Source organism: Centropristis striata, unplaced genomic scaffold (genome assembly GCF_030273125.1).
Source record: "Centropristis striata isolate RG_2023a ecotype Rhode Island unplaced genomic scaffold, C.striata_1.0 Scaffold_75, whole genome shotgun sequence".
NCBI classification, from domain to species: Eukaryota; Metazoa; Chordata; class Actinopteri; order Perciformes; family Serranidae; genus Centropristis; species Centropristis striata.
Genome location: NW_026739091.1, coordinates 10,001 through 20,677, shown reverse-complemented (window position 1 = coordinate 20,677; position 10,677 = coordinate 10,001). Strand labels below are relative to the sequence as shown.

Below are 10,677 nucleotides of genomic sequence, written 5' to 3'. Positions count from 1 at the left end.
TGATTTTTATCAAAACAAAAACATAAACAACATAAGAGTGCCCTGTATATACACAAAGATATCACAACAGATAGGAAAATAAACCACCATCCAAACCTAAATGACCCTCAAGTAGCTCATGACTGACCTCACACAAAAAATGACGCAACAGCAACAAAAACCGAAAAGGGAGAAGGACATAATAAAAATATTATTATATAAGATATAACACGAAAAAAATAATTCCTGGTCGCGCTAGTGTCCCCAGTTGTAAAAAATTACTCGCACTGTCTCAAAAACTGGTCGCAAAATGTGAGCATTTGGTTCGCAGTCTGGAGCTCTGATATACTGTATATACACACACAAAACACACACAAGTACACATGCAAACACATTTATACACACCACAGACCTTCTGCACACTGATATCTTTCAGTAGCCCTTTCATAGTACCGTATCACTTCATTTACGTCTCTGTAACGCCTCACCTCCACTATGAACGCTCCAGAAGCAGGATGCCCGGATCATGTGGTCCCACCAATGTTCCCCTCCAGAGGTCACAGAGGAGGAAGGTTGGTGGGACTGTTGTTAGCGGACCACTATGAACGGGTCTAACACACACCTCCCACTCATCAAATCACTGTTCAGCTGCACAACAACTGCAGCTAACTGTGCACAGCATCCGCTGCTTATTGTAAACAAACCGGCATGGACATGGTGCATATAGATTCCTTGGATCTTCTGGTTTCATATGATACCAGTATCTCAGTATATTCCTAAAAATGAGCCCACTACAGACTCAGAATAACCCCCAAAATGGCCAAAAAATGGACAGGCCATCAGAACGCAAAATATCGATACTTGGAGGCCATGAGCCGATATAATATCGCCACGCAAAATATCACGATACTCTGCTGTAAATGTTTCCCCCCAACTCTAGCGCCGTGCAGTGCACAAGATAAACAAAACATGGGCCCTGTCACTGGAAAAAAGCTCTAGGTGCAACTAGAAGTCAAAGCTGTGTCTGTGTGTGTGTGTGTGTGTGTGTAGATGTGATGGACGTGGCGTGGTCTCCTCATGACGTGTGGTTGGCGTCCTGCAGCGTGGACAACACCATCGTCATCTGGAACGCTCGCAAGTTTCCAGGTAAGAGATGGCAGTGTTCCTTGTTTGTTTCTGTAAATCCTGCAGCAGGAAGGTTCTTGTCTCATGCGTGTCCGTGTCTCCTCCTCCGTGTCCCTGCAAGATGGTGACGTGTCTGCGGGGACACACGGGGCTGGTCAAAGGCCTGACGTGGGACCCGGGTGGGAAGTACATCGCCTCGCAGCCGACGACCACAGCCTGCGAGTGTGGAGGACGGTGGACTGGCAGATGGAGGCCAACATCACCAAACCCTTCAGCGAGGTACAGACACAGACTTCTGTTTTCACTTATTGTTTCAGCAGGGTTCTAAAGGTAGTAAATAAAATTAGTAGGGCCGGACTACTGAATAAAGTAACCTACCTTCCTTCCTTCCTTCCTACCTACCTTCCTTCCTTCCTTCCTTACATCGTTTTGTTCTCTCTCTCTCTCTGTCTCTCTCTCTCTCTGTCTCTCTCTCTCTCTGTCTTCGTCTCTCTGTCTCTCTCTCTTCTTCCTCTCTCTCTCTCTCTCTCTCTGTCTCTCTCTCTCTCTCTCTCTCTTTCTCTCTCTCTCTGTCTCTCTCTGTCTCTCTCTCTGTCTCTCTCTGTCTCTCTCTCTCTCTGTCTCTCTCTCTCTCTCTCTCTCTCTGAGTCTCTCTCTCTCTCCTCTCTCTGTGTGTCTCTCTCTCTCTCTCTCTCTTGTGTGTCTCTCTCCTCTCTCTGTCTCTCTCTCTCTCTCTGTCTCTCTCTGTCTCTCTCTCTCTCTTCTCTGTCTCTCTCTCTCTCTCTCTCTCTCTCTCTCTCTCTCTCTGTGCTCTCTCTCTCTCTCTTCTCTCTCTCTCTCTCTCTCTCTCTCTCGTGTCTCAGGTGGGGGACGACCCACGTCCTTCGTCTGTCCTGGTCTCCTGACGGTCAGTATCTGGTGTCGGCTCACGCCATGAACAACTCCGGCCGACGGCTCAGATCGTGGAGAGACGCGGCTGGAAGACCAACATGGACTTTGTGGGCCACCGTAAAGCCGTCACGGTGGTGGTAAGTCACGTTTTAACCACCTTTTTAAATGTATTCTTCACCCCAAAATGTTTCTGCACGCTGACGAATCTTGTTTTTTTTATGTGTCTCTGTAGAAATTCAACCCAAAGATCTTTAAGAAGAAGCAGAAGAACGGCAGCGCTCCCAAACCGGGCTGTCCCTACTGCTGCTGCGCCGTCGGCAGCAAGGACCGCTCGCTCTCCGTCTGGGTCAGCTCACCTTTACAAATATACATATAAATTATACATATAAGTTATTGGACAGGGCTCCACAAACCCTCCGAACCCCAGAGTATGGTTTCAAGAAGAAAACAAAAACGCCAAACTCATCGATTTAAAGTTCTTCGTCACTACGACAGATTTCCTGCTGATCATAAACAAACAGCATGGCTAATTATGCACAGCGTCTCCACTGATCATAAACATAGTGATGGTGAATTAACAGAGTGTCCGGTGCTTGTTGTAAACAAACAGCAGCAGCACGCAGCTAACTGTTAGCCTATTAGCAATTTGCAGACTGGACGCTAAGGGGTTAACATCCCCTCTGGCTCTGTGACTGCAGCTGGGAGAGACTGCTGCAGGAGGACTGTGAAAGAAAGGTTCCACCTCTTCTGCTGCTGCTAGATCCTCCTCCACCCTTTATTTGAAATAATAAGGAAAATAAAAACATGCAATGAAAAGTAATGTAGATGCTTGATTATTTGAGAGTAAAGACAAGTTTTGCAAAACAAATAAATACTTGAAAAGACAAAAAAATGCAATAGATACAATAGAACAGCTGTTTAAAATTCTCCTCCTGTGAAACAGTATTGGTTGAGTATTTAAATGTGATGGCTGCATTCGGTGCTGAATTCTTATGCATTAGTATTTCTGATGCAGGCGTCAAGTAACCTGGAACATGTTTCACACACTGCATGTGACTTAGCTGTAGCGCGAATAAAATTTCAGTCAGAAGATGTTTTTTTTACTTTAATCCATGCAAACTTTTTGGTGTTTGTGGTTTCAATAGAGCATTCACATCAATTTTAATATCAACCTTCTGTTGTTTGTTTTCTTACTGACTAACAATCTTTCTCTGTGTGTTGCAGCTGACCTCTCTGAAGCGCCCCTGGTGGTCATCCATGATCTGTTTGATAAATCTATCATGGACATTTCCTGGTGAGTTTTAGGTTGTGTTGTGTGACCCTCCTACTTTTACTAATATCACATTTTAATGGTTTAAAAAAACAATCTTTATTGAGAGTGTATTTTTCATACTTACAATCTATTAAAAACCTAAATATTCAGTGTGCTGTCACATGAGACGAAGAAGAGCAGAAAATTCCTCATTTTTGAAAAGCTAGAACTTTATATTATCTATAGCGCATTATGAACATATTTATAACAGGTGATAACTGCTCCTCTTTAATAATAAACACTCTTAGTCCAGGAGCCTGCAGTAATATTGCAGAAGCAGCAGCTTGTGCATGCTTTCACTCCTTTTTTCATCCCTCCATCATTTTAATGATTTGCCGTTTCACATATAGATGCAGTATAAAAGAGGCTAATATATCATGGTAAAGCTTGGATTGTAATCTATCTACCAGTCACATGTTCATGATACTGAGAAGAACAGAATTTGAATGAAATGATCATCTATTTAACTTTATATTGATCTGATGTGACTATGTGAAGGGCACAAAGAGAGCTTTTAATGATTATTTAAGAACAACAAAAACAATATTTCACATCAGAATAAATTGTTTTGTTTAGTTTGTTTCTGATTGAATGTTTATTACTCTGAAACACAAAATAGGAACGCCTTTAAGTTTTTGTATTATTTTTGTTTCAAAGAACAAGTTTATCCATTTTATACGTTATTCCACTCTTACCTCTTTAAATAAATGGAAACATTTAGTTTCAACAGTTCTTACTTAAGAGTGTGTATTTTTATAGTTACAATCGTGTGTCTGTCTCTTTGTGTGTGTGTGTGTGTGTGTCTGTGTGTGTGTGTGTGTGTGTGTGTGTCTGTGTCTGTGTCTGTCTGTGTGTGTGTGTTTGTCTGTGTGTGTGTGTGTGTGTGTGTGTCTGTGTGTGTGTGTGTGTGTGTGTGTGTGTGTGTGTGTGTGTCAGGACTCTGACAGGTCTGGGGATGTTGGTGTGTTCGATGGACGGCACGGTGGCGTACCTGGACTTCTCCCTGGACGAGCTGGGAGACCCGCTGAACGAGGAGGAGAAGGTTAGACAGCTTTTCTTCTTATTGTCTCATTTAATTTAGCCATTTTCAAAAACACAGTGGACTTCCACCCCCGGAACAAAAGGTAGCCGGTCGCATTAGCCGGTCGCAGTAGCCTGTCGCATTAGCCGGTCGCAGTAGCTGCTCGCATTAGCCGGTCGCAGTAGCCGGTCGCAGTAGCTGCTCGCATTAGCCGGTCGCAGTAGCTGCTCGCATTAGCCGGTCGCAGTAGCTGCTCGCATTAGCCGGTCGCAGTAGCTGCTTGCATTAGCCGGTCGCAGTAGCTGCTCGCAGTAGCAGGTCGCAGTAGCAGGTCGCAGTAGCCTGTCGCATTAGCCGGTCGCAGTAGCTGGTCTCAGTAGCTGCTCGCATTAGCCGGTCGCAGTAGCTGCTCGCATTAGCCGGTCGCAGTAGCTGCTCGCATTAGCCGGTCGCAGTAGCTGCTCGCATTAGCCGGTCGCATTAGCTGCTCGCATTAGCCGGTCGCAGTAGCCTGTCGCATTAGCCGGTCGCAGTAGCTGCTCGCATTAGCCGGTCGCATTAGCTGCTCGCATTAGCAGGTCGCAGTAGCTGCTCGCATTAGCCGATCGCAGTAGCTGGTCACATTAGCCGCTCACAGTATCCGGTCCCATTACCTGGTCTCAGTTGCTGCTCGCATTAGCCGCTCACAGTAGCCGGTCACATTAGCTGGTCTCAGTAGCTGCTCGCAGTAGCCGGTCACATTAGCTGGTCTCAGTAGCTGCTCGCAGTAGCCGATTGCAGTAGCCGGTCACATTAGCTGGTCTCAGTAGCTGCTCGCATTAGCCGATTGCAGTAGCCGGTCACATTAGCTGGTCTCAGTAGCTGCTCGCAGTAGCCGGTCACATTAGCTGGTCTCAGTAGCTGCTCGCATTAGCCGATTGCAGTAGCCGGTCACATTAGCTGGTCTCAGTAGCTGCTCGCAGTAGCCGGTCACATTAGCCGCTCGCAGTAGCTGGGCACAATAGCCGTTCATTAGCCGGTCGAAGTAGCCGGTCACATTAGTTATTATCAGTAGCGACGGCACAAAATACTGATCCCGCTGAAAAGCCACCCAGTGTTGAGAAGGAGGACACGTTCTTGTCAGTTATTGGATTTTCTCAGTTGCATGTAAACTGGAACAAGGACAGAAATCCAGTTAGACGCCAAAATGGATTTTTAAGCATAGCTCGATTGAACTGTTCATGTAAACGCACTGACTGATCAGGTCATATAGGTGAGACTGTGCTTAAAAACAATGATACCTTCATTACATGTCAAACATGTTTTTAGGTTTATATACAGACAGAATGAAAGGAGAGAAAAACCGACAAAAGAGCCCAAATGAACCGCGTTCTCTCTCCCTCTGACCTGCAGAACAGCATCCACCAGAACATCTACGGGAAGAGTCTGGCCATCACCAACACGGAGGCTCAGCTCTCCACCACCATCATCGAGAACCCCGAGATGCTCAAATACCAGCAGGAGAGGCAGAACTCTGCACAGGGCAACACCGGACCGGGCAGCGCCGGGCCCGAGTCCTCCGCCCCCAAACTCAACAGTGTGATGAACGGAGAGTCTCTGGAGGACATCAGGAAGGTGAGACACGTCCTCCCAGCAGCACGACAACCAGGGACATCAATTAACAACATCAATAATTAATTAACCCCTTAGAGACCCACTGGAGACCAAGTTCTCCCTTTTTTTGGTATGGAGGTGGGGTATTTAGGGGGAGATAGCAGGTCAAAAGTAGATGTCACACAGAAGTGGTGACATCATCTGAAAGCTGGAACCTGAAGATGAATTTGAGATGCAGCTGAGCACTGTGTCGAGTGTTTCTGGTCATAAATCTGAAACAAGCATTGGGCTTTGGATTGAGGAGAGCAGATTCTCCACTGTGTTCCTCTCTGTGTTCTCCACTCTGTTCCTCTCTGTGTTCCTCTCTGTGTTCCTCACTGTGTTCTCCACTGTGTTCCTCTCTGTGTTCCTCTCTGTGTTCCTCTCTGTGTTCTCCACTGTGTTCCTCACTGTGTTCCTCACTGTGTTCCTCACTGTGTTCCTCTCTGTGTTCCTGCAGAACCTCCTGAAGAAGCAGGTGGAGACGAGGACGGCAGACGGCAGGAGACGGATCACTCCGCTCTGCATCGCTCAGCTGGACACCGGGTAGGAAACATGACACCGTGTGTGTGTGTGTGTGTGTGTGTGTGTGTGTGGAATCGTGTGTGTGTGGAATCGTGTGTGTGTGTGGAATCGTGTGTGTGGAATCGTGTGTGTGGAATCGTGTGTGTGGAATCGTGTGTGTGGAATCGTGTGTGTGTGTGTGTGTGTGTGTGGAATCGTGTGTGTGTGTGTGTGTGGAATCGTGTGTGTGTGGAATCGTGTGTGTGTGGAATCGTGTGTGTGTGGAATCGTGTGTGTGTGGAATCGTGTGTGTGTGGAATCGTGTGTGTGGAATCGTGTGTGTGTGGAATCGTGTGTGTGTGGAATCGTGTGTGTGGAATCGTGTGTGTGTGGAATCGTGTGTGTGGAATCGTGTGTGTGTGTGTGTGTGTGGAATCGTGTGTGTGTGTGTGTGGAATCGTGTGTGTGTGGAATCGTGTGTGTGTGGAATCGTGTGTGTGTGTGGAATCGTGTGTGTGGAATCGTGTGTGTGGAATCGTGTGTGTGGAATCGTGTGTGTGTGTGTGTGTGTGTGGAATCGTGTGTGTGTGTGTGTGGAATCGTGTGTGTGTGGAATCGTGTGTGTGTGTGTGTGGAATCGTGTGTGTGTGTGTGTGTGTGTGTGTGTGTGTGTGTGTGTGTGTGTGTGTGTGTGTGTGTGTGTGTGTGTGTGTGTGGAATCGTGTGTGTGTGTGTGTGTGTGTGTGTGGAATCGTGTGTGTGTGTGCGTGGAATCCTGTGTGTGTGTGTGTGTGTGTGCGTGGAATCCTGTGTGTGTGCGCGTGGAATCCTGTGTGTGTGTGTGTGTGTGTGTGTGTGCGTGGAATCCTGTGTGTGTGTGTGTGTGCGTGGAATCCTGTGTGTGTGTGTGTGTGTGTGTGTGCGTGGAATCCTGTGTGTGTGTGTGTGTGCGTGGAATCCTCTGTGTGTGTGTGCGTGGAATCCTGTGTGTGTGTGTGTGTGCGTGGAATCCTGTGTGTGTGTGTGCGTGGAATCCTGTGTGTAAAAAAAAAAACTGATGCACGCAAAAATGTGTGAAGCAGAAGCGAAGGGTTGTTATGATGATTATTATTATTTCTTTGTGTGTCTGCAGGGATTTCTCTCCGGCTCTGTTCAACAGCGCTCCCATCCTGCCGTCCGGCTCCTCCATGTCCAACCAGCTCACCTCCCAGCTCAGCTCTGACTCCAGCCCAGGACAGGCCTCCTCTCTGGGGCTGAGGCCTGGACACGACGCCCTGCTCACCTCACCACCACCCAGCAGCTCCGCCAAGGGCCTGGAGGACAAGGACGGGTACGCAGACCAGCTCCTCCTCCTCCTCCTCCCCCTCCTCCTCCTCCTCCTCACTAACTGTCTGACCTCTCCCATGTTCCCTTACATTCCAGGGTGAAGTCCAGTCTGCTGCTCACTTCTGCCTCCAAGATCGAGCCGATGAAAGCGTTGGACTCGAGGTTCACGGAGAGGTCGAAGGCCACGCCAGGGGTCACCTCCGCCATCTCCTCCACCGCCGGACTCACGCCTCTAGAGAGGTGACGGACAAACTGTCCACCAACACTCTGAAGCCCACCAGCATGTTAAAGACGGCCAAAACACATAGAAAGAAACTGTAAAACAGGCACGAAAGACAGAATTTGAACTTTCAGACAGTCCCTGAACTTTTCATTGGTAGTTTCCGTTATTAAAAGTGACCAAAACTTAACCAGGTCCTGTTAAAAACATTAAATTCTCCTCAGAGACACTGAAGACATGATTGATTCTGCTGAGACCAACGGTTACATGACAAATATTCACTGAGAATCTGTTTACACAGAGCAGAGAGGAGAGGACAGGAGAGGCTGGAAACATGACAATATTTCAAACTGTTCCTTCCCGATATTTGTGAAACTTGAAGGCACTTGGAAAATGTTAATGTATAAATTATTTTTTATTCCAATTAAATATATATTTATATATAATCAGAGAAACAGTTAGAATGAATGAATGTGTTATTGTGCACAAAGATGTGTGTGAGTGGTTCCCTCTTCTAGCCATGATGGAGCTGATTAGAGCTGCAGGACTTATAGATTGATAGAGGTTTGATATATATCTCCTGAAGCTGCTGGTTGGGGTTCAGTTGGTTTAAAATAATGTTTTGTGGTTGTTGGGCAGGCCTAAAGACAGCCTCTCCGCTCTGAGAGATGTCAAAACCAAAGAAGACACCAGCAGCGACAGCGAGGACAAGATGGCCACCATCAACAAAAACCTGCCGTTCGGCAAGAGGAAACCCGAGCTGCTGCTGGACGGAGGAGAGGTGGTGGAGAAGAGGAAGAAGGGACGGCCCAGGAAAGACAAGATGGCCGCTCCAATGGCCCAAGCCTTCCCTCAGGTAGAGACATGGAGCAGACAGAAACATCCATTCTGATATTCATTAACCAGACACGTGTTGAGGAGCTGGAGGTGGTTATTAGAGCCTCTACCTGCTCTATTAAACAGGAGTTATATTGCAAAGGTCCAGTAAAAGCTGCTTTGTGCAGACGTCCTTGGACTCCAGAGAGACAGAATAAGAGTTATGTCCCTCCTCTTCCTGTCAGATCACTCCAGCAGCAGACAGAGAGCCCAGCAGAGTGGCAGCTCCCACTGCTCCCACTGCTCCCACTGCTGCTCTGAAGCTCCCCACACCCAGCCTGAAGAAGGTCTTCAGCCTGCAGGTACACTCTGTCTGTCTGGGTGTGTGTGTGTGTGTGTGTGTGTGTGTGTGTGTGTGTGTGAGAGAGATATAAAAGAAAAAAAACTAGATAATCTTTACATTTAGAAGCCTGAACCTGCAAATTTGTAGCAATAAATGATGGATTTCCAACATTTAGATTTGAGTTGCAGTAATGAAATCCTTCAGTGAGCAGGATTGTTTTCTGAAAGTTAAAAAAAACAAACATTATTTTCAGATTTTTTGTTTTTTGTATAAAAATATTGATCAGGTGATAGAGGTGAGGTTGTGCTGAAAGACATGACACCAACATGGTAAACATTTCATATATATATATATATATATATATATATTCTAAGTTTCTATTTCTATATTCTATATTCTAAGTTAGAGAGAATGAGAGTCCTTATATTACGGTCGGAGTAATATAACTATAAACAGAGCAGACCATTTTAACCATTTGATTGGAGATGAGGCAGAATTGGTGCATTTCAACCAAAGCAAAGTGATTCAAAGTTTTTATTTTATATTACAATTTAAAAAATCTGAGACATCTTCCACTTGTACATAAAGATGAGGAGATGTGGAGCTGCAGGTCATTGTGACCTTCAGTCAGTCTGACTTCATGTTTGTAGTTTCTCTCTGTCGCCCCCTGGTGGCGGTCGGTGACAACTGCAACAACACAAAGAGGAATCAGGTGGATAATCAACCCACTGGGCTCTCTGCCTCTTCCTGCACTACACTGTTTTTAGTAGTATTGGTTATATTTGTCATTAGAAATTGTGCAAAATCAGATCAAACTAAAATCTTCTTTGTTCATCAAAAACTTGTTCATCGTGGGTGGGTGGCTGTCAAGTGTGCGTGTCTCTGAAATGTACTATGAAATGTTGTAAAAAAATGTAAAAAAAACCCTGTATTTTTTGTCTCTTTGTAGATTTTTTTGTCTCTGTAGTTTTTTGTGTGTCTTTGTTGTTGATTTGTGCCCCTTTGTAGTTTTTTGTATCCCTTTGTAGTTTTTCTGTCTCTTTGTAGTTTTTTTGTCTTTTGGTGTATTTTTTGTCTCTTTGTCGTTTTTTTTGTGTCACTGTAGTTTTTTGTCTCTGTAATTTTTTTGTCTTATTGTAGTTTTTGTTGTTGATTTGTGTCTCTTTGTGGTAACTTTGTATCTCTTTGTGTGTGTGTGTGCGTGTGTGTGTGTGTGTGCGTGCGTGCGTGTGTGTGTGTGTGTGTGTGTGTGTGTGTGTGTGTGTGTGTGTGTGTGTGTAGGTGAGCATGGAGCCCTCTGTGTTCCTGGAGGTGGAGAACGAGGTGTCTCTGGTTGCTGGTTCTAAGCTCAGCCAGCTGCGGTGCTCCAGAGACGGGCGGGACTGGAACACGCTGCTGCCCAGCTCGGTGGTGACGGCAGCAGGCAGCAGGTAGCAGCAGCAGCAGCGTCTCCATCTTTATTTCTTGTTATTTAACTGAAGGAGCTGCAGCTCTGACAGGTTCTCCTG

The 10,677-nt window shown here is 46.1% G+C and overlaps 1 protein-coding gene across 1 annotated transcript in view; it reads left to right on the top strand.

The window, feature by feature from the left end:
* Positions 1-1,210: 1,210 nt before the first annotated feature.
* The window catches only part of LOC131968040 (protein HIRA-like), an 18,957-nt gene continuing 9,490 nt past the window's right edge, over positions 1,211-10,677 (top strand). Inside the window, 14 exon segments of the mRNA XM_059328786.1 lie at positions 1,211-1,304; positions 1,307-1,385; positions 1,968-2,047; positions 2,050-2,132; positions 2,228-2,345; positions 3,220-3,289; positions 4,244-4,349; positions 5,721-5,942; positions 6,421-6,506; positions 7,597-7,794; positions 7,887-8,030; positions 8,650-8,866; positions 9,072-9,188; positions 10,451-10,599. Coding sequence (XP_059184769.1) covers positions 1,226-1,304; positions 1,307-1,385; positions 1,968-2,047; positions 2,050-2,132; positions 2,228-2,345; positions 3,220-3,289; positions 4,244-4,349; positions 5,721-5,942; positions 6,421-6,506; positions 7,597-7,794; positions 7,887-8,030; positions 8,650-8,866; positions 9,072-9,188; positions 10,451-10,599 — 1,748 coding nt within the window. The 5' untranslated portion in view covers positions 1,211-1,225.